Here is a 21,867-nt window from a genome sequence, read left to right as displayed (position 1 = left end):
GGCCTTAGAATTTACATTTCTAACACGTTCCAGATCTTGCTGCTGCTGCTGCTGCTGCTGCTATTAGACAACACTTTGAGAACCGCTACTCTCGAAGTTACTCGGCAGAGATCCCAGCAATCCAGAGAAACGATCTCTTGCAGCTAGGGTTGGAAACTCCGAGGCATTCGAGGCCCCGGCATTGTTAAACAGACCATGGTGACCAGAGAAGTTCCAGCTAGCACACTGCCGCATTAAGAGTGGATCTTATTGGAAATCAAGATTTTTGTTTAAATGTCCCCAGTGTTTAAGCGTTAACAAACAAACGAGAGAAATCCCAATGAGGATTTTCTGAGCATGGTCTTTGGGTAGTGCGTACGGGTTCTTCCACGCAGGGCAAGGTGGGGCAGCCTGGAGAGGGACTCTTTCCTCAGGTCCCTCCCTCTTTCGAGTCGCCTAGATCTTGCCTTCTGTCATCATCAACGTCTTCTGTAAACCATTAGAAAAGCGCCTTGAATTCAAAGCTGTTCCTTGACCCGGGAGTTTAGGAGATGATCTGGTAAGAGGTCAGCCTTCCTGCTAGCACTGGAGGCGAAAGCGCGCTCAGTCCCCGCACTCCCTGGGAGCCACCGTCAGTGCCAGAGGATGGCGCCAGGGTTGCGACCAGCACGTACCGGAGCCTGGCACTCGCCGGCTTGCGTTCTCAGCGACCTCTAGGGACTCCAAGAAGTGTCAAGGTGCGGGGCTAGCTCTCACCGTCCAGGCCCGCGGTGGCACCAAGCGGCTCATGAGGGGTGGGGTAAGGTGATGAAGGGGAGGCCTGGAGTCTTACGGAAGAATCTATCCAAGCTTGTCCATCACAAGCTATGGCCTTGTAACTCTCCCCGCACCCCAGAACTAGTCTCGGATCTCCTTAGGCAACTCGCTCTTCTCGGAAACTGGGAGTCCTTCAATACTGGGGCTGACGGGGCGTTGACCCCTCATCCCCTCTCTGCTGAGGTCGGCTTGTTGGCCCACCTCGAAGGAATGGGCGGGAGGGCCTAGCACACATGAGACTGCCCCAAGAAAGCTGCAGTGGCACCAGCCCGCCTCGCCCCTTCCAGCTCTCTAGCTTCAGGAGAACATCGCTCTCCCGGGAACCCACTTCCAACAGGGCATCAAATGCTGGGGTGGAGCAACCCTCACGCCTCTCCGGCCTGGGATAGTGTCCCGGGTGTAGGAATCTGTAGGAATCTGAGTTGGTCGGGACCGAACTATTCTCGTGCTTCCTGCGTTGGGATCAGAACTGTCATCTTTCCCTCTACCGTCAGGAAGTTACGACCGCCTCAAACGCCCGAAGGTCGGTCTTAGAAACTCCCCAAAAGGGGAGTCGCTGGGGCTGGCCACTAGGCTGGATCTCCACGAAGTACTGGAGGTAGAGCAGGTTTTGGCTTAGATCACTGGACCAAGCCCCTCTACCCTACCGCGCACATGATCCTCCTATCACAGCAAAAGGGCTTGAGGTGAGGTGAAGGGAATCGAGTGTTCGGCTGGGTCTTGGAGACCGCGAACTAAACTCAAAAGAAAACAGAGGGAGTGGCCACTCCACCGCCCTCACCGAGCCTCGCAGTGAGCAACCCTCACCTCCAGGGGGCGCTGCGGCTCTTCCCGCGGGCCGCCCAGCTCCCGCCAGCAGCCGCTGATTTCCCACCCCATCTCTGTTTCAGAGCGCGGACACGAACTTACTTTTTTTTAAGATAAAATCCCTAATCTTTTGGCTCCTGCCTTCCCACCCTCCGCTCTGAGAGGAATGTTCACGATCTTCTCCTGGGTTCCCGCGGGCCTCCTCATTACGTCCACTCGGACTGGAGCAAAGCTGAGCTCCCAACTCCTCCAGGCTCCAGCGAAAGGCGGCAAACCTTGCGGGAAGCTCAAATGCAAAAGATCCCCGCCGGGTAGAGGCAGAGGAAGACTAGGGAGAAGGGCGGCGAGTCCTTCGAGGCGGTGGCAGCTAGTAAAAGATGGGGTTTCCTTAATTTGTTTTTGAAAATGTAAGGATTTTTAGAAAGTTTACAGCGTGCGCTCCGAGTTGGAGAGGCTCCGAGGTAACTCCGGGAAGTGTGTTTGACACCTGCTCACTGCTTAACCCGCAGGGCCGCCTGGGTGGGCCGGGGGGAGGGGGGCTCCGCTGCGTGCCCCCTCCTCCTCCTCCGCGTTTCCTCTCCCCGGCCTTCTCCTTTCCTCTCAGCTCTTAAATTTGCAATAGGTCGAGTTCGGGCTGCAACTGCTCGCGCGCTTCTGTTTGTCTGTTAGCCATTTCCCTGGAAGCGTCCTTGGTATCGAAAGCCCAGAGCCGCAAGGACAGCAGATGATCGGGTCGGCGAAAATGTCAGAGTGAAGCCGTCTTGCAGCCTCCCCACCCCCAAGGGCTCCAGGGTGTGGGGCCACTGGGCAGAAACACAGTCCCCTGGATGCAGTTGGACCGCTCCGGACTCTCCGGCTTGCCTCACCGTCCACTCCTGGGCCAATTTGGGGCTGTCATCGGGAAGCCGCGTCCTTGAGGCTGCTCTTAGGTGGGCCCCTTCCATGCTTGCTCCCTAGCTGCAGGCCGGGACCAGAGGCTCGCTCGGGCTTATCGCCGAGAAACTCGAGGCCGGCCTGGATGGGCGCTGAGGTGGCCCGGGGCGCGTAGTGCCGTGCCGTTCCGCGCTCTGCCAGCGGGTAGCTCCGGGATCCGGACGCGCACCTGCCCACCGCGACGCCGGCCCTGGAGGCTGCAGCGGCGCTGCCAGGTCACGCAGCTTCCCTCAAAACCCGGGGCTCGTCGTCTCTTCCCTACCTTTCCAGCGACCGCAGCGCTCGGCCCGGCGTGGCCCAGACTCCATTTTGGAACTTCAGAGGCTGGGGTGGGCGAGGTAAACTAGTTTATGGGGGGGGGGGGGGAACTTGGGCTCAGGAGCTTTGCGGGAAGAGGGCGCAACTCGTGGGTGGTGGAAATTCTGTCTAACCTGAGGGAAAAGCAGGCTGGTAAGCACACAACGTACACACACACACAGAGGGTAGGAAAGGTGTGAAACCCATCGCTGGGGGGTTGCCTCCACTTTCGTGGAAAGGAAATACTAAGCACAGGAATACGCTTCAGGTCACCTCCTGAGTGTGTGTCTCGGGGGTCTGAAAATGGAGAAAGTTCCTTCCAAATCTCCCAAATTGAGAAAAGCTGCGGAAAGAATGAAGCGGTTGGGGAGAAGGCACCGCAGTCATCCCCGCAGCTGGGACTCAGAACTGAGCAGTAAAATGAAAGCACCCCCATGGAACCCACTAGGGAAAAACGTTTGTTTAAACTCAAGCATTCTACTGCTTTCACGCTGTTAGTCCAGTCTACATTGAAACAATTAACACTGGATATTAATCACTTAGGTCTCCAAGCTTACTCTTTAATTTTTGCGAATTTTAATTGGAAAGAAAGGGAAGCTTGAAAGATCTCCTATCCTTGAATTATGGTTTGCAAAAGAAACGAAAATTTCCATTCACTTCGGCATAAATACAACAGGACGTGTTTTATCTTCTCAAATAATTTAGAGTTTCTGCTTGGTTCCCCAATCACTGGTTAACTTTTTTTGACAGTTTTTGCCCTCTCCTTTATCTCCCCCTCACGAGTGAGATTATATTCATTCTTCTTGGGGAAGGCTCAACTCCATCTTTTGATGGAACACTTTTAAAATGTACAGTTTCTTGACTGGCGATTCTGTGTTCCTTCAAGCGCAAAGTTGCTATGGACTAAAGTCCCTCTGACGACTCGTCTTGGACGAAGAGCGTTTTGCTCAGTGTTGTTCACACAGATGTCTTCTGAAAAAGATTGCTTAAAATGGGTGCGTGCTATTCTCTTCCTGACTTCTAGTCATCAGCATGCTAGAGTGACTGAAGTGCTTTCTGCAATTACACTCACACAAGTCCAAGACTAGTGAAATCTGAAAATGTATCCTTGCCCCTTAAATTCGATTGAATTTCCTGGCGACTGAACGATGAACTCAGTTTTTGCTGGGAATGAAGATGTATATGGTTTGAGAAGCTAGAACCATATTTTCCTAAAATTTAAAAATGATTACTCCCATTCCAGATGGATTCCTTATTGTTTGTCAATGAGTTACTGATGCCCACCGGACTGACCAAGTTGTGAAATGTACGCTGGCTGATTAAAGCTAAAATATTGGAAGATAGTTCTCCTGAGATATTCCACGGATGGCTGCAGTAATTACAAAATTAATCAATTGCCACCTTTATAAATAAACTTCGTTTAGAAGTCAGACGACACATAAACTACAAAATTGTGTATTCAACTATGTTAAAATTGAGAAGAGTGTAATATATGCAGGAGAAAGTAACCTAGAACTGATGACTTTACCCTGCGAAAAAGATGGTTTTATTAAATGTGTTAAGATTGGAAATGTAGCTGGCTAGCGTGCCAAGTAAAACTACAAAATACCATTTGAATTTCTCTGCGAGGTCTTCAGGAGAGAGAGGACTGTTAAGTTTCTAACAGTGTAAGAAAAAGTGACACCAAGAAAGATGGGGATGGGCGTTGTTGGTTATGTGTGAGTTTTAAACTGAGTCACCTTCGCTAAGGAACCTGGAAACCTCCGGCAAACCTGTGCCTTTAAGACTCAGTTGCTATCCAAACACAAGTAAACAGAGTGGACCATTAGCGGGCGCCGGGCGCGGAGGCGGAGCCAGCGAGCAGAGGGCCCCGCATTGCTGCCGAAGGCCCCCACCCCTACCCCCACCCCCTGAGGGGAGGCGGGGCTGCTACTAAAACCCCAGACTCTCGGCCCTGGGCAGCCTGGGGAGGGACGCGGGCCTGGATAGAGGTCGGCGCGCTTGCTGCTGGAGGGTGATGGCGCTGCGAAGCTGCGAGCTCCGACCTCACCCAGAGTCGGCAGTGAGAGGCTAGCAGAGGCGCGGAGCTACCGGCCAGCGCTGAGCTCCAGCTCCAGGCGCCGAGGTCTTTCCACTTCCGCGTCCACTAACTCCGATCAGGGTGAGGAGCCGCGCTTGCTTTGACTGCTGACTGCTCGCCGTTCTCCAGATCATGTCCACGGCTCCCGGGACTGGGCGCGGAACAAGAAGTTTGCACTGTGCGAATCCAAGAAGCCTGCCTCACTGCGCGTCTCGTAGCCTGGACCGAGTCTGAGAGGCACTGCCCAGGCGGACTTTTCTGCGGGAGGTGAGTGACGACTCTGGGAAGGGGCTGCAGCCGTTCCGATCAAGGAAAAGTTTGGGGGTGCAGGGAGCGCTCGAATTCTCAGGCCGACGTGCCAACAGTTCAGATATCGGGAAAAGAAATCATTTGGATACATTCCTGGGGCATTGTGTTTCTCTCTTCTTCGGACCCCAGCTAACATCCACACTTTAAAATACGATGTTTTAGTTTTGTTTGGGGACGTTTTATCTAAGCTTCTACTCAGAAAGGCTGCTTGTAAAAGTTAACCGACGTACTCAGAGATAACCTTCTCAACCCTATGCTGCTTCTATCCCTGCCCTACAGAGCCGGGCGACCTGGCCCGCGGCATCCGTGGTAGCTCCGAGCGGGCTGGCGGGTTCATGGTGCCTGCGCAACCAGTGACGCCGAGGGTGCATATGAAATGGGAACTAGTTCAGCCCTTGTGAATTACCTCCTGCGTAGAATTTTGAACCCTGTACCGGCCTTTTAAATTGTCCTGTTCCCTGCCAGCCGTGGCCGTAGAGGTCTAAAGCAAACTCCCCTGTTTGGATTTTGGATTTGTGAGAAATCGCTAAAGGAGTTGCGGTTGTAGGAAGAAGGAGAGAGAAAAGGTGCTTGTGAAGGCAGAGCTGAATCTGTCTGCTTACCTGTTAGCAGAGAACAAAAGAGGGCTGGTGTTTCCCGGAGCGAAACAGAGCAGACAACTGCTTTCTCTGCTTCCGAGTAGGAACACGAAAAATACTCATGCAGGGGGAGCGAGGGAGCAAAAAGAAACAACCCAGATTATAAGGAAGGCGGCATCTTAATTTAATTAGCTCCTTGAGCAGGCAGAGGCACTGCAAAGGGACCGTTTTTTCTCTATTCACCTGATCTACTCTGGCCATTTTTATTTTTATAGTCTCCTTAGATCCACTTAGACTACAGCTCTCTGATTTCTGTAAAACCCTATTGTGGCTTGGACTAAAATTTATTGAGCCTATCGATCCATAGGTCATTTTTCTCAGATAATGAACAGGTTTTAGCAGATGACTCCTACTGTATATTATTTTTAGGTAATTCCATATTGTAATCCTATGACCAAAGAGCGAAGCTGCTTATCAAATTACCACGTCCCTTTTTTCCTCCAATGTTTTGAAAGCTTCGCTGAACTTCAACTAGTATGCACACATTGTACTTACTTGTTAACAACCAGTGAGCTAAATTTTAAAAAACGTGTATACATAGCTGGAAATTCCTGTAAAGAAAACTAGTGTCAGCTCTCCCGAAATGTGTATCTCTTTCGCTCAGTGTAAGTTCCTTTCATTGCAAATTAAAAAGGAACCAGTGATCTGAAATGAGATGGTAGAGAAATGACTACCAAGGGTGATTGCTGGTTTGCCTGAACGGGAGTGTGGAAACTCAAGACAAAACGAAAGTACTTTAGATCTCTGCATTGACTTAAAATATCCTTGACAAATACTTCCAGCAACTCAATGGGAAAGTGGAAATCTAAACTCTTTAATGATTGCTGGCAAAATGTTTGACAGGTAATGGGGGTGACTGTCTTTGTAAATGGAGTTTAGAAGGCTTCAATGGTTTGCTCTTCCTCTCTGAAGAAACATTGGCTTTGCAAATGAAAAAAACCCCTCCTCAAGCTGAATTATAATTGAGTTGTTAATTCTATATTGTAAATCATCAGTAGAAAAAGGAGGCAGGTGGCTCTTAGCTTTATAAAACCTTTATGTTCAATTTGTGTATCTGGAATGGAAATCACAGGTCATAGAATTCCCTAAATCAACAGTGACCCCACAGACAGAACATGGTCGGACTTGTACTTCGACTCCTGTGTTTATTTCTAGGTAATCTAGTCTAGGAATACAACCAAAGAATCCATGTAGTTTGCTCTCTCTGGGGAAGAGGCTGCTTTTCAGCACTAGGGGAAAATAATAATATTTTAATCTGTGGAAAATCCTCATTGTGTAAAGCAAAGCGAAGAAAGATGTAAATTATTTTTAATCTAAGAGGAAATAATCAGATACATGAGCAGGTATGTTCAGAGAATCCCGGCTTCCTACCTCTCTAGGAGAGGGCTTGAGGGTGGCCGTTGGACAACAACGAATCTTGATTAGTGGTGGGAAAGTTTATTACTAATGGGAGTTTACAGTTTCGGTTGAATGGTTTGACTGAGACCCTCTAACTGTCACACACCTCTCATTAACTCGGGGCCTAAACTCCCCCGACCGCAGACCGCCAGGCAGAAACGGTTCATTAATAAATCCCTGTCTCCTGAGCAGAAAAGGGAGGGAAGGTGTGGGTCCCACTAAGGCAGCCAGATTTTACCTGGTCAGAGCCCGGTGTCATTAGCCCAGCCCCCAAAGTCTACCCTCAGATGGTGCCACAGGCAAAGTTTCAGAAAGCACTGGAGAATCCTGGCCAGAGAGGAGTGGGTGGGGACAGAAGGCTGTACAGACCTCCCACCTTCCAACTGGGTTCCAAAGCGAGGCCAGGGGATTAGTGGCGCAGATTCGCCTGCCTGTCCCTCTCAGTGAGAAGCTTGGTTGTGGGTCCCGTACCTGCGGAGTCGCACTAAGAGAAAAGGTGCAGGGCCGCCGATCTAGCAAAACCGGCTACTGAAATGCGGTTGGTAGTGGCAGCAAGTGGATTCTCTCTGAATACACATGAGGGGGTCCTTGAATACCTACCTCCCCACCCCACCCCCGCCAGGAACCTGGGTCTGCAATCAGACCCCTGTGTTGCCACTGGAATGCAGGGAGCTGGGAGTAGGCCCAGGCCGCAGATCCCAGGCCGGTCTTCCTGGTGAGACACCGCCAGACCGACCAACAAGGTTTCTGTAGGTCAGCAGGGCCGCACCGAGCCCACCGACTAGCGCTCGTCCACAGCTCCTTCCCTTTCCTCCCTAAGAAGCCTTTTCTCCTCTCCAATCTCCCTGGTGAAGGGCCGCTCCGTGTGCCAGGTCCGGCAGCTGCCAGGGCCTCCTGGGAACTTGGAAGATCCGGCTGGGAGAGGGGGTTTCGACCTGGGGGCGCCTCTGCTGCTGCCCCCCCCCAAACCTGAACCATCTGGAAGGAATCTTGGTGAGGGATTAGAGGAGGGGTTGTCCCTGGGAAGATGAGGGGGGCGATTCTAGACCGAACCCATTCCCAAAGTGTCGGTTTTCTTTCCTGCGGCCCGTCATCGCTGACAAATGGCACTGCAGTGGAGGAAGGAAAGAGAAAACCTCCGAGAGATCAGCACTTGGGGCGAGGCGGTCCGCTCCTAGGGCCTCTGCCCGGGAGGAACTGGATCCAGCAGCTGCGCGCCCGCACCCCAGCGAGGCCCCGCAGGGAAGCGGCGCCAGGAGCCCGGCCCTGGAGGTTGGGGTCAGACCCACAACCTATCCTCGTTCCCTGGGGAACTCCCAGACACTTCAGCGTTGAGGTCGCCGGCCGTCACGATTGGCCGCGCTTCTCCGACCAGGTGCTGTTGCTAGGGCTCCGCAGCTCCCCTGCTGTTCTCCTCCTGCCCGCGTCTTCTGCTCCCAGCTTGCCTAGAATCCAACCTTCCTGTGGGCTCCCCAGAAGGGCCTTCAGGGCGCCAAGCTCACCAGGGAACCCTTTTCTGCCCCACTGAACTGTCCGGCCTGAGACCCAGCTCTGGGCGGACTTGTTGGACAGCTCTGCAAGGCGCCCTCTCGGCTTCATAAAGTACCGCGGAGAGCGAGAGTTTACAAAGAAGATGCGGTAACCTGCTCTGCGCCAAAAGACAGATCGAACTTGCAGGAATAATATTCACAATCTCTTCCTCTGCTGTTTCTAGGGCCTTCTCTGTGTGCTATTGCCTCTCTGGTTCTCGCCGGAGACCCCACGCCCTCCTCCTCTGAGTCCTGGAAGACAGAAGCGGCTCTCTCCGCGCCCCAGCATCCCAGAAGATGGGGAGCAAGGCCCTGCCGGCACCCATTCCACTCCACCCGTCTTTGCAGCTCACCAATTACTCCTTCCTGCAGGCCGTGAACACCTTCCCTGCCGCCGTGGACCACCTGCAGGGCCTGTATGGGCTCAGCGCGGTGCAGACCATGCACATGAACCACTGGACGCTGGGGTACCCTAATGTGCACGAGATTGCCCGCTCCACCATCACTGAGATGGCGGCGGCGCAGGGCCTCATGGAGGCGCGCTTCCCGTTCCCGGCTCTGCCCTTCACTACTCACCTCTTCCACCCCAAGCAGGGGGCCATTGCCCATGTTCTGCCAGCCCTGCACAAGGACCGGCCCCGTTTTGACTTTGCCAATCTGGCTGTGGCCGCCACACAGGAGGACCCCCCCAAGATGGGGGACCTGACCAAACTGAACCCGGGTCTGGGCAACCCTATCTCCAGCCTCAGTAAATTGACTCCGGACAGAAAGCCCTCCCGAGGGAGGTTGCCGTCCAAAACGAAAAAAGAATTTATCTGCAAATTTTGTGGCAGACACTTTACCAAATCCTACAACTTGCTCATCCATGAAAGGACCCATACAGACGAGAGGCCTTATACGTGTGACATCTGCCACAAGGCCTTCCGGAGGCAAGATCACTTGCGGGATCACAGGTGAGGCAGGGAAAGGGATTGCAAGGGAGAGGAGAACCACCTTCCTAGTGTCATGAGAACGACCTTTGAACTCGAATGCATCCCCCAAAGGCCCTCCCCAGCCTGCTTCACCCACCTCCCAACATCTACTTTTCCCTAGTCTGAGCCTGTTAAGTTCCTGTGTGGGATGAAGCAGGGGCTTTTTCCATCCTTGGTCAGGAAATATCAGGTGGACCTTGGTCCCAGTTGGGTGTCCCAGCTTCCTCCCAGTTGTCCTGGCTGCCACCTCCATTTGTTTCCTCCTTTCCTTCTTACTCCTTCCCCAAGTACACCCAGAACCTGCCACAGAAACCTTTAAATTTTATTTGGGGGTAGGGGAAGGGAGGTCTTGAGGTGGAAGAAACAACTCCCACTTTTCCTGCCTGACCTTAAACTCTGCATCAGTAAGTAGTAACTAGAAGAAATAACTATACTATGAGTGTTTTCATTCAGCTAACAATTTCCCAAGAGGAGATGGGGATCTTTTCTGGAATCTACCAGCTTTTCTCTAGTTGGATCTTCTGTACCCAGCCTCCATGGCTGCTAAGGGACTCACTAAAATCAGTCCTCCTAAACACTTTGCCTTGCCTTAACATCCTGATTTGGCCAATGTAAATCCCAGAGGAAATGTGGAGGCCAAGAAGGACTCATTCGGCACGATTTAGAGCTCCAGAATATGCTATAGAGGGCGATCAAGTGTAGATAAAGCCAGCCGGCCGGTGAATGTTTTAAAGAGTCTGTTAGTTGAGGTTAACCATAAACAGAATTACACAGCGCAAAAAAAAAAAAAAAATCTAAAAACATAAATAATGGAAACCCAGTTTCTTTTTGTCCTCCCACTACTTCATTCTGAGTACTTGTCAAAGGAAAAACCCACACATAGTGGTAAAGTTGGGTGAAAGCCTTATCAATGAATCCTTATATTGATTTTCAGGTATATCCATTCCAAAGAAAAACCCTTCAAATGTCAGGAATGTGGGAAAGGATTTTGTCAGTCTAGAACTCTAGCAGTTCACAAAACTTTACATATGCAGGTAAGTTTGTTTTCTTGCTTCAAAACAGTGACTGGTTCTATTTGATCATAATTGTTTTAAAAAAGGTGTTTAATGGCAGTGTCTTTCTCCTAAAGGATTCTATTTAGATCAGCTCTCTAGGTAGAGAAAAGCAGCACACTTGGTTTTTTTTTTTAATATATGAAATTAATCTTATTTAACATAAGATTTTTCTTAATGAACAAGTCACTTCCTTATTCTAAATTCTAATTTTAGAATAATTATTCTATATCCAATCCACCTGCATTTAAAGATTTCATATTTGGGAGGAAATAAAGGTAATTTTGATAATGGAGGCATGGTGAAATCTCATACACGCTCTTTCCCAGGGGCCTCATAATTTGTAGTTTTCAGAACATTGAGGAATAGTTTAATCTTTCTAGCAAAGAGGAGCAGAGTTTTTCCTTCCCCCTTTTCCTGCCTCTGACAGGGTGATGAAATGTAAAGAGCTGGGAATCACTAAGCCCACTGTAGTGGCCTCGGGGTCTGCCCCCGCAGCTATCAATGTAATCAACCCAAGTGTGTGCCTGTTAGTATGAGTTCGTGATGTGACTGGAGGATTAGGAGCCCAGAATTGTTCCTGCAGATCCCCTCTTTTGTTGTCATGCGCGTGTTATGTGATACCGATAAGACAGACTATTGCGAAGGGTGCCGTGGTGGTGTGAAGGATTAATCCTTTGCTTGCTTCACATCTGAACAGGAATCTCCACACAAATGTCCCACATGTGGAAGAACCTTTAATCAGAGAAGTAATCTGAAAACTCACCTTCTCACCCATACAGACATCAAGCCCTACAGCTGCGAGCAGTGCGGCAAAGTGTTCAGGCGAAACTGTGATCTGCGGCGGCACAGTCTGACTCACACCCCGAGGCAGGACTTCTAGAGAAGCCCAGGATCTGTCCCGTGCCGCAGCCGCTCCCCTTCCCAGACACCTCTCCACACCTCCCTCCTGGAGGTCCCATCCCAGTCCCCTACTCACCCCAGCTCTTGCCTTGCTGCAGCAGCACCTGCAGTTCCAAGGAGTTAACTCTTCTCAAGGACTGAGAACTGTAGAAAGTCACACACACGTACATCCCTTCACAAAGAGCATACGCTAGTTTATTGTAGATATTCACAGCTCATTTTAGAGCTCTGTACATAATTTCGTGGGTCTTTGTTTTTGTTGTGTTTTTGTTTTTGTATCTTGTTGGATGCACCTAGATATGGAAAATGGAAGTCAAATTTATCTTTAAAGACTGTATTTCAAAATAAAACTTGGTATGTTTCAAACTTCCTGTAAAAGTGTCTTGCTATTTAACTTGTTTTTTCTTTGGATTCTGGAAAAATGAGCTACCACTAAAATTCAATATATGCGGGTATCCTTTATCCCTTGGTTTTTTTGAAGAGGGCTTCTCACAGTTCCTTTACTGAAATTTTCAGCTTTTCCCTTTTTATTTTTTTAATCTGATATGCTGGAATGTAATAATTCTGCTGTCTTTTTAGGTTTTCAAGGTGTTAACAATTGATGCCTCTGAAGTTCTTCCCTTTTAAAAGTTTCAATCTCTTATGTATTATTCCTTTAAATCAAATTGATATATCAATCAATATTAATAACATGTAACTCCAGTGGCTGTCCCACTTGAAATCACAAAGTGCTAAGAAAGATAAGGAAAAAGAAGAGAAAGAAGTTTCTCACCACTTCATTTTTAAGTCCTTGACCTCTGTCAAAGTTTATGATGTCCAACTTCTCTCATCGTTAGACTTTGAACACTGTGACTTATCACTATAGACACTTTATACTGCCTTCAGGGAAGAAGTCTACAATCTTACAGAAAAGTACAGGAAGATACCTTTCAGGAAGATGAGGCAGAATAGGAGACTATTAACTACGGTTGCATAAAGTATTCCTTTCCAAGGATGGAGAGCCCTTCTTCTAGAAGGTTAGAATTTCTCTGCAAAGCACATTGAATTAAGTAATTTACTAATAAGGTTTCCCTGGCAAAATACTACAAGTATGGGTTATTCCATGTATAGTGCTCATAACAAATATGTAATCACCCTCTGAGGTATTTCAACCTTTTCCTAAGGGATCAGAACTATTATAATAATACAGCCTGGAAGCACAGATTAGGATTAGGGTGGAAGGCTCTGGATGGAGATAAGCAGTAGTACTATGTGGAAAAGGAAAGGGAAATGATAGTGTTCAAAGAGGGGACCACTGAGGAGTCTTGTGGCCCAGTGGTCTAGTAGGTTCTCATTAGCTGTTTAATAATGACTAATAGGGTAAATATAAGTATTCTTGAATTCACTTATTTATTTGTATATTTGCGTGAGGAAGGCATGTTTCACCTTCAGGCAAGAGAACAGAAGGAATTTGAGGACTAGCTTCAAATTTTTCCATGAGTGCCTTGCACAACACAACTAACTAGGGGGGGGGGGGGTGTCTGAAACTATTCTGGATTCCCTGGTCACCCTGCTATCATGGATGCTTCTGCTTCTCAGTGGAGGTCACTTCTCTCTAACAAAATGTCCACTCCCATCCTGTGTCTAATGTGCATGCAGATGCATACCCTAACATGAGATAGGCTTGCCAGAGGTTCCAGTGGAGACAGGGAGGCAGGAATGATGTGGGAGTGCATGTGTGTGTGGCATTTCAAGGAATGAAGGTATTGTCTGCTTCTGTTGGTACAGAATTAACTCAAGTGCTTTCCGTCAGGGTTGTCCATTGACTGTGCCTGGAGCTCCCCAATTGCACAGGCTTTATTCCTGCAGCCAGTCTCACTGCCCCACCCAGCTCAAGTGCTCAGGGTTCAGTCTAATTATCAAAGAATGACCCTTGCTCACTCTCAAACTGCAGGCATATCCTTGAAGTCCCTGTCACAGGCAGGACCAGAATGCTGTTCCTCTACATTTATTCAAGGTGAAAAAACTCAGACTTAGAAATGAGACAGGAATAACAGAGGAGAAAGTGGAGAAGATAGTGCCCCCTCCCATCTACACATCCCATTTCAAAAGTTAAGGTGAATGTAATTGTAATTTCTGAATTTATTCATTAACAAGCACTTATTATGTGCCAAGGAGCCCTAAGTGATGCAATGGATTAAGCGGTGGACTGCTATCTATAAGGCGAGCAGTTCAAACCCACCAGCGACTCTGTAGGAGAAAGATGAAGCTGTCTGCTCTCATACAGAATTATAATCTTGGAAACCCTAAGAAGCAGTTCTACTTGGTCTTATAGGTTCACTATGAGTCCGAATCAAATGGATGGCAAAGGGATTTGTTTTGTTTTTAAGTTTTGGTAGTAATGTTGTGTGCCACCAAGTCAGTTCCAACTCATAGCAACCCTGTAAATGGTTTCTGAAGCTGTAAATCTTTACAGGAGCAGAAAGCCTCATCTTTCTCCCTGAGAGCAACTGATAGATTTGAACTGTTGACCTTGTGGTTAGCAGCCCAGCTTGTAATACACTATGTGGCCACGGTTCTGGCTCTGTTTTAGGTTCTACCAATTTTCATCATCAGTTTCTGCCATTCTCTATACAAAGTGATCCTTTTTTAGAAACTTGCCTACTTAGATAATTTTTAAATATATGATAACAACCCTTCAATGTAGACTCTTAAATCCAACTTCCATCTAGGCTCAAAAAGGATTTAGCCTCTGTCAAAGTTGACTCTTTCCACACCCTCTACATGATCCTCATGTGAACTTTTGAACAGTGAGTTTCCCTCCAAATTCTGGATTTTGCTTTTGATTCTTCTTTAGAATGTCCTAGTATGCAGGAAATGAATCGTATGTGAGACAAATGCATGAGACATGATAAGGAACAGGATATCTTGTATCCCAGGAAAGTGATCTGCTTTTTTTTTGGTTCAGAGAAGAGTCATTATTTGAGTTTTAGATTAGTCTGTGTTTTCTTTACACCCTCTGTCATAGTCAACTCATGAATCAATACTCCTGGCCAGAGGCCAGGAGTGGGAAATATCACGAGTCATAACCACAGTGCTGAAGAACTTCATGAACAACAGCTGAGTATTACTTTTGAACTGTAAACTTAATTGCATTTTGTAAGCTGTATGTGGAATTTTAAATTTTTCTAAAAATGAAGTGCCTTATAAGCCAATTGTTAATGTAAATTTATGAATTCATATTAGGTGCACTTATTGATGCTAAGCTTGAAATGTAGGCCATATAGTATTTGTGCTGTATAATTGTAATTAAAATTGCTATTTTGTATAGGCATAGCCTCTTTTCCCTGAGCAAAACCTTTCTAAAATTTAACTGTAAGACAACTAAATAGTTTTAAAAGTCAGCAAATCTGAAATCCCATAAGTAGAACCAACTATCATTAGTGATGAGAGGCAGATACTGTGAGCTTCTTCCACTCACTTCTTAGATGCCAACATAGAGGCTGAACCTCTTCACTTAAATAAAGTCCAATCAGTTACCCCTGCTGCAACTTTGATTCTTGGGAAACATTGTCAACTTGGTAGATTAGATGCATATCGATTAAAAATTGCGTTGAATCTACAGCAAATTTTTTGATGAAACTGATATTACCATGGCATAATAGGCTGCCTCTCTCATGACCAAAGTAACTTAAATATTATAAGAAAAGAGAAACAGTTGATGAAGCAATATAACACATTGTAAATAAGAATGGCTTTTGTTTTTGAAGGATTGTTTGTGTTCACTTTTATTAGTGTTATAGTGAGAGTGTATTTCTCAATTTTTCTTTCTGAAATGTAACTTGCCACTGATAACTAAGTCTGCTGACAGCAATGAGAAATAAAGGGAGTGGAGAATCAGAATGATTCAGCTTTGATGACCCGAGATATTTCAAGTTCATTCCTGTTTCTTTTCTTTATTGCTTTTTGGGGTTTTTTTCTCCCCAAAACAAATTATTATTTAAGCTATGTTGTTTTTGTCTCTTAAAATATCTGAAGGCAAACACTGGTATCAAAAAAACTGTAAATAACCTAAATTATGTAACTTGTGAATTCCTTATTTACAAATAAGTAGATTTATAAATTACTTAATTTAGACAAGTTAAGTAAATTATGATACTATATCTGTTAGGTTGCTTCCTACCACAAGAAATAGAAAACTAAAAGGGACTTAAACACAACAAGAAGTTTCAAGGGATGCTTAATTAACTGTAGTAACAAAGTCCTCTAGAGTACAGTTCTTCCCACTTTTCTGTTCTTTCATCATTAGTGTATAGATTGGCTTCCCTCATGATCACAAGATGGCTGCAGCAGCTCCAACCACCAGCTCCAGTCATTAGTTCCTCATATGCCTTTCATAAGCAGAAAATATATTTTAAAAAACTAAGAAGTCCCTCCCATGCATCCAACCTATAGGCTTACTTTCGTATCTCACTAACCAGAATTGGGTCACTGGCCCTTTCCTAAGCCAATCATTGACAACCTATTGCCCTCAAGTAGATTCTGACTCATGTTGACCCTGTAGGACACAACAGAACTTCCCTGTTGAGTTTCCAAGGCCTGTAGTGTTGTAGGATGAGCACTGATTGGCAGTTTAAACCTTCTAATAGCTCCTAGAAACCCTATACAGAGTCGCTGTGAGTCTGAACTGACTTGATGGTACTTAACAACAAACAACAATCTTGAAAGCAGATTGCTTCAGTTGGTTCCACAGAACAACTGGTGAGTTTGAACTGCCAACCACTTAACTACTGTACCAATATTGTTGTTGTTGTTAAGTACCATCATGATAGATTTAGACTAAATAAAATCCACTTTATGGGCATGGAGATGGAGCCTTGAATGCCTGAACAAGCATGAATTCTGTTAACAAGGAAGAAAGGAGAACTGTTTTTTGTGAATGTTATGCAGGTGGTAAAAATAAAGTCCTATTAATAAGCTGATGTTATTTTTTAAAAAATTGACAAAAGTAAATTAAGTAGTCTATGCAGTGTTATCCAATTATATCAAACCAAACATACGAATAACTAAGCAGAAAAAGAGAGTAGCAGAAAACATACCACAATGTAATAGCTATTTATGAATAGCAAACTAAATGAACATTTTGAACTGTTCTACAATGAACTGGCATTGCTTTTATAAAGGAAAGTTGATAAATTATTTTTAAGAACCTTCATTTGCTCAGTATTTAAAATGTTTAATCTTGCCTGACTGCCTCTGACCAGCCAGTTTTTGCTTGTTTTTTTGTAGCCCTCCCCACATATACCTTCATGCTTTTTCTAAACCATTCTAATTTAGTTGCATCTTTGCTTTTTAATTTCCCTTCTATTCTTCACCTGGTTTCCACTAAGATCTCTTTTTCCTATCCTTTCTCCAGGCTTCTGTATCCTGGTTCTGTGTTTTCTTCCTTTTAAGGGTTTCAATCGTTCTATTCTAGTGTTTCAAAGGGTGTGAGCATTAGAATTACCCAGAGTGCTTATTTCCGAGTCCTAGTCAGTGGGTACATTGGAATTTCTGGTGATAAATATTGAGGAATCTGTATTTTAAACAAACACTTCAGGTAGTTCTTATGTGTGTTAAAGACTGAGAACGTCTGTGTTAGCCTTTGACACCATCATTCCCTTTATCTTATCCATTAGACATTTACTATATGCCTACCATAATAAACATAAAAGAAATTTCAACCCACTTTATTTAGTTACTCACTGTCCTTGAAGTTGTCAAATTTCCTTCTGCTTTGGTTTTTACTGCTCTTCCATTGTCTCTTTCATCTACTTTTCTATTATTGCTGATTTGATTTTTCATTTTGCTTTGGATATTAATAGACATCTTCATCTTTAATATTTTACTTCTTAAATCCAGTCACAAATTTCAGCAGGAGAGAAAGAATAGGGTAACTGATTAAGATGAGAAAAATCACAGAGAAATAAAAAATTTATTTTTGTTATTTGAAATAGTATCACCAAATGATTTGTTACTATGGATTATGTGCAAAGAAATAATAATTTGTTTTAAGAAGTATTTTATGTATTGGCATATGGATATATGTTTGTTTTAAGAGTGAAGCTGAATTGAAATTATTTTTAGATAATTTATATGATCATCACACTAAACTTTCAAAGCAGGAGGCAATGTTGGAATGGAATGAGCCATGACAAAAAGTTAGAAGTTGAATTTAATTTTTTTTAGGCCCTGGAATTCTTATAGACAAAACATTTAATCTCTCTGAAACAGTTTCCTTTCTGAAAAATGAGAATTTGTACTATAAAATGTATAAGGTCCCTTCTAGCTTTTAAGATTTAGGATTTTCATTGAAGTAAGCATCCGTGCAGCTTTAGAAAACTATTATTGACTTCACAAAAGCTAAAATAGATCAACAAATCATATCAACGTCTGGTAGTTTCGAACTGCTGACCTTGAGGTTAGCAGCCCAATTCATAACCACTACTCTCCCAGAAAGGAGCTCTGGTAGCGTAGTGGTTATGAATCCAGCTGCGAGCCGCAAGGTCAGCGGTTCAAAACTACCAGCTGTTCCATGGGAGAAAGATGAGGCTTTCTGCTCCCATAAAGATTCACAGCCTCGTAAACCCTGTACAGGGTCACTATGAGTCGGAACCAACTCCACAGCACCCAACCAACCAACTCTCCCAGAGCTCCTTGAAAGAAACAGTATAGAAGTGTAAAGGTCTCTTATTTCTCCCCCTCTTACTAATGAACCCTCCAAATTCCACTCTCAGAGGTAACCACTATTTAAATTTTTGGTATAGCCATCTAGAAATTTTGCTATGGATATGTAAATATTAGTGGGTATTTCAACACAGACAAATAGCATTAAACTATAATACTGTTATGTTTTTTGGCTTAGTTGATTTTCTTTATTGAAAAATATTTATGATTTCCTTTCTCTACTTTCTTTGATTTTGAATTATTAAAACTTTTTTCTAGCTACAGAGTGTAACATTAGTTTTTTAAAAAATAATATTGTATTCTGTTTTCAGTGAAAGTTTACACAATGAAGAGGATAAAATTATCTTGCAACTTTTGTTTTCATTTAACAAAAAATCAATTTATATTGGATCTATTTTTCATAACCTCTACTCTCCAAGAAAGGAGCTCTGGTAGTGTAGTGGTTACGAATCAGGCTGCGAACCGCAAGGTCAGCAGTTCAAAACTACCAGCTGTTCCATGGGAGAAAGATGAGGTGTTCTGCTCCCGTAAAGATTCATAGACTTGGAAACCCTGTACAGAGTCGCTATGAGTTGGAACCGACTCCATGGCACATAACAACAACATTTTTCCAGCTCAGTGTAAATATATCTGCTCCTAATGTAGTGGGTAAACAACATATGGACTTTTAAATCTGAGTTAATTCTTATTCACTAGAATTTAATGTGGAGAAATGGGAAAAGCATTCTGTTATTGAAATCACTTATAAGATGCCACAACAATTGTGAGAATGCACAAGACAGGGCAGTGTTTCGTTCTGCTATGCATAGGGTGGCTATGAGTTGGACCTGACTCTACGGCACCTAACAACGACCCTTAACTGACAACCTTTAGTCTCCTAACTAAAGTCTTCATGAAGACGGCTGAGAGAGTGCCTAAAGGGTTTTGAGGATTCCTAAAGGTGTGTCATATTATGATTCACATCAGTGCACAATGATAGACCTCTCTGGCAAGAACTGAAAGATACAGTTCTTAAATCCCCTGGTGACCCATTATCTATGGATCATTGACACAGTAGAATGCAATCGCTCCTGTCTTTTTCCCAAGGTGAACTTCCCAGTGAAACGGCACTGTTTGTAGCCTATATCTTTTATATAAATAAGAAAATTCAACAAAAAAATAAAGCCACATAAAATTGATAATACAAATGCTCTCGTCTTCATTATTATTTATTAATATTTATTCAATGAGGGTATAGCTGTTAAAATGCAGCAGCTGTTCTATTGTAGAAACTAAGACTGAGAAACTTTCCCCATAACCTGCCTTTCCAAGTGAATCATCTGAAGGAAAAAGCTAAACGCATTGCATAAGACCCAACGTTTGGAACACTAAGCTAAATTAATAAATATTTTGCCTATTTAAGGACACCATTAAAACAGTGGGTTTTAGTTGGTATTATAGGGTCAGAACTTAGCATTTCCATTATCTTTGCTGTGGTCTTAAAAACTAATGTTTCCTGCTCTGAAAATTATTTCATTTGTAAAGTGGGTCTAAAGAGCTGTAAGTTCTCAGAGGGACTTATTCACATGCCTTTGCAATGTTTATTGTGAGGCACTGTGTTTTTGCAACATCATATATTGTCAGTGATATGTTGTAAACATCATAACGTGATGACAGGACATGGGCATGTTTTTCTGTGGTTCTGATCTAAAGTCATCTAAAAGCTCATTATATGTTAGTGGTTTTTTTTTAACTCCTAAAAGGACTCTGCCCCATTTCTATCTGTTTAGAGATTTTACAACTTAGAAATAGAAAGGTGGTGCTCTCTAGTAAACTTGATTAAGAGCTCCTGCCAAGGCCAAGAAAAAGAAAGTAAAAAGGAATAACTTGATCAATCATTTCAGTAAGAACACAGGCAAGTGAATCAGCTATTGTAGTCTACACCACTAAAGTTGAAGATGTAAATCTTTTCAACACAATTCTACCAGTGAAAGTCATGCACATCTGCAGAAAGAGACATGGGCAGGCAGAATATACTGTAAAATACTGTTTGTTATAGAAAACCTAAAAAGAACACAGATGCTCACCAACAGAGTAAATAAATAAATTGTAAATATTCCTATAATGAAATCCCACGTCGCACTTAAAAATGACCAGATTATCACATGGATCAAGCACATAATGGTGGAAAAAACAAGTTACAGAATGATAAGCACATATATATAATTTATGTAAAGTTTGAAGATATATATGTAATTTATGTCCTGTTGTGGTGCTGCGGGTTAATGCACTGGACTGCAAAGTTGGTTTGAATCGCAAGATTGGAGGTTCAAGCTCACCAGTTGCTCTTCGGAAACTCTATACAGGTTCACTATGGGTTGGAACCAACTCAATGGCACTTAACAACAACAACATTATAGTATAGCCCTAGTGTGGCACTGTAGGATAAGCACTGGACTGATAACCACAAGATTGGTGATTCAAACCCACCAGCTGCTCTTGGAAACCTATACAGGGTTGCTGTGAATCAGAACTGACTCAACAGTACACAACAGGAACATACATACATAGTAAAATTATAAAAATGTTCCTGAAGTAATAGTCATCCAGTTCAGGACAACATACACTTTTGGGAAAGGAGAGGAGATAAATTAGGAACTTGTATATGGTGAGGAGGCATTTCAATTGTATTTATGATATTTTCTTTCTTTAAAAAGATTTGAAGCTGATAAAGGAATGGTTAAGATTTGACAAAACTGAGTGATGCATATTTGTTGCTAAGTGTCATCAAGCCAGTTCTGACTTATAGCGACCCTGTATAGGGTTTCTGAGTAGTAGCCAGTGGGTTTGAATCACTGACCTTGCGGTTCAAATCGACCTTGTGGTCTAGTGCTTGTGCTACAGTACCACCCAGCATATAAGGGTGTTTATTATAATAGTCTCTATACTTTTCTGTGAGCTAAAAAATTTCAAAATAACCCCCCCCTTTTTTTTTCAACAAAATGATCAGCTATTAGAGCTGAAAGAGATTTTAGCAAACATCTCATATCAAACAGTTACTGAGCAGTTTCTCTGTAATGCTGGGAATACACTGGTCAACACTAGAGAGAGAAGGTCTCTATATCCTTAGAGCTTACACTCTACTAGAAGGAATACAAATGAAAACAATAAACATGCAGATAGACAAACTAGATATTAATAAGGACCACAGAGAAGATTTCATTGTGCTTGCTGACAAGGAAATTGAAATTTTCCCAAGGTACAAGGCAGTTCTAGAACTCTGATGGCTACCTTCTTACACACTTTTATCTTTCCTCACCTAACTTGAGGTTACTCTATTTTAGGATGGTATTAAGTGCAAGCACATTTACAACGCTTCACTTGTGTTCTAGTCATCTCTAATTTAAGATGCAAGTACATATGTACCAATATGTTGTTGTTGTTGTTATGTGCCGTCGAGTCGGTTCCGAC

General features: G+C 44.4%; 1 protein-coding gene across 2 annotated transcripts; it reads left to right on the top strand.

Annotated features, from left to right (window-relative positions):
• Positions 1-4,753: 4,753 nt before the first annotated feature.
• On the top strand, positions 4,754-12,083 carry OSR2 (odd-skipped related transciption factor 2). 2 transcript variants are annotated; one of them, XM_006859186.1, is made up of 4 exons: positions 4,754-5,179; positions 8,972-9,739; positions 10,692-10,791; positions 11,510-12,083. In XM_006859186.1, the coding sequence occupies exons 2-4, from the start codon at positions 9,084-9,086 to the stop codon at positions 11,690-11,692; spliced, it is 939 nt and encodes a 312-aa protein (XP_006859248.1). In that variant the 5' UTR covers positions 4,754-5,179; positions 8,972-9,083; the 3' UTR covers positions 11,693-12,083. The 2 variants fall into 2 exon arrangements, with proteins under 2 accessions (XP_006859248.1, XP_006859249.1); XM_006859187.1 differs by having other exon boundaries at positions 11,592-12,078.
• Positions 12,084-21,867: the final 9,784 nt, after the last annotated feature.

This window comes from Chrysochloris asiatica, unplaced genomic scaffold (genome assembly GCF_000296735.1).
Source record: "Chrysochloris asiatica unplaced genomic scaffold, ChrAsi1.0 scaffold00031, whole genome shotgun sequence".
In the NCBI taxonomy this organism is placed as follows: Eukaryota; Metazoa; Chordata; class Mammalia; order Afrosoricida; family Chrysochloridae; genus Chrysochloris; species Chrysochloris asiatica.
Note: the sequence above shows the minus strand (reverse complement) of the source record. Positions and strands in the feature narration are given on the sequence as shown.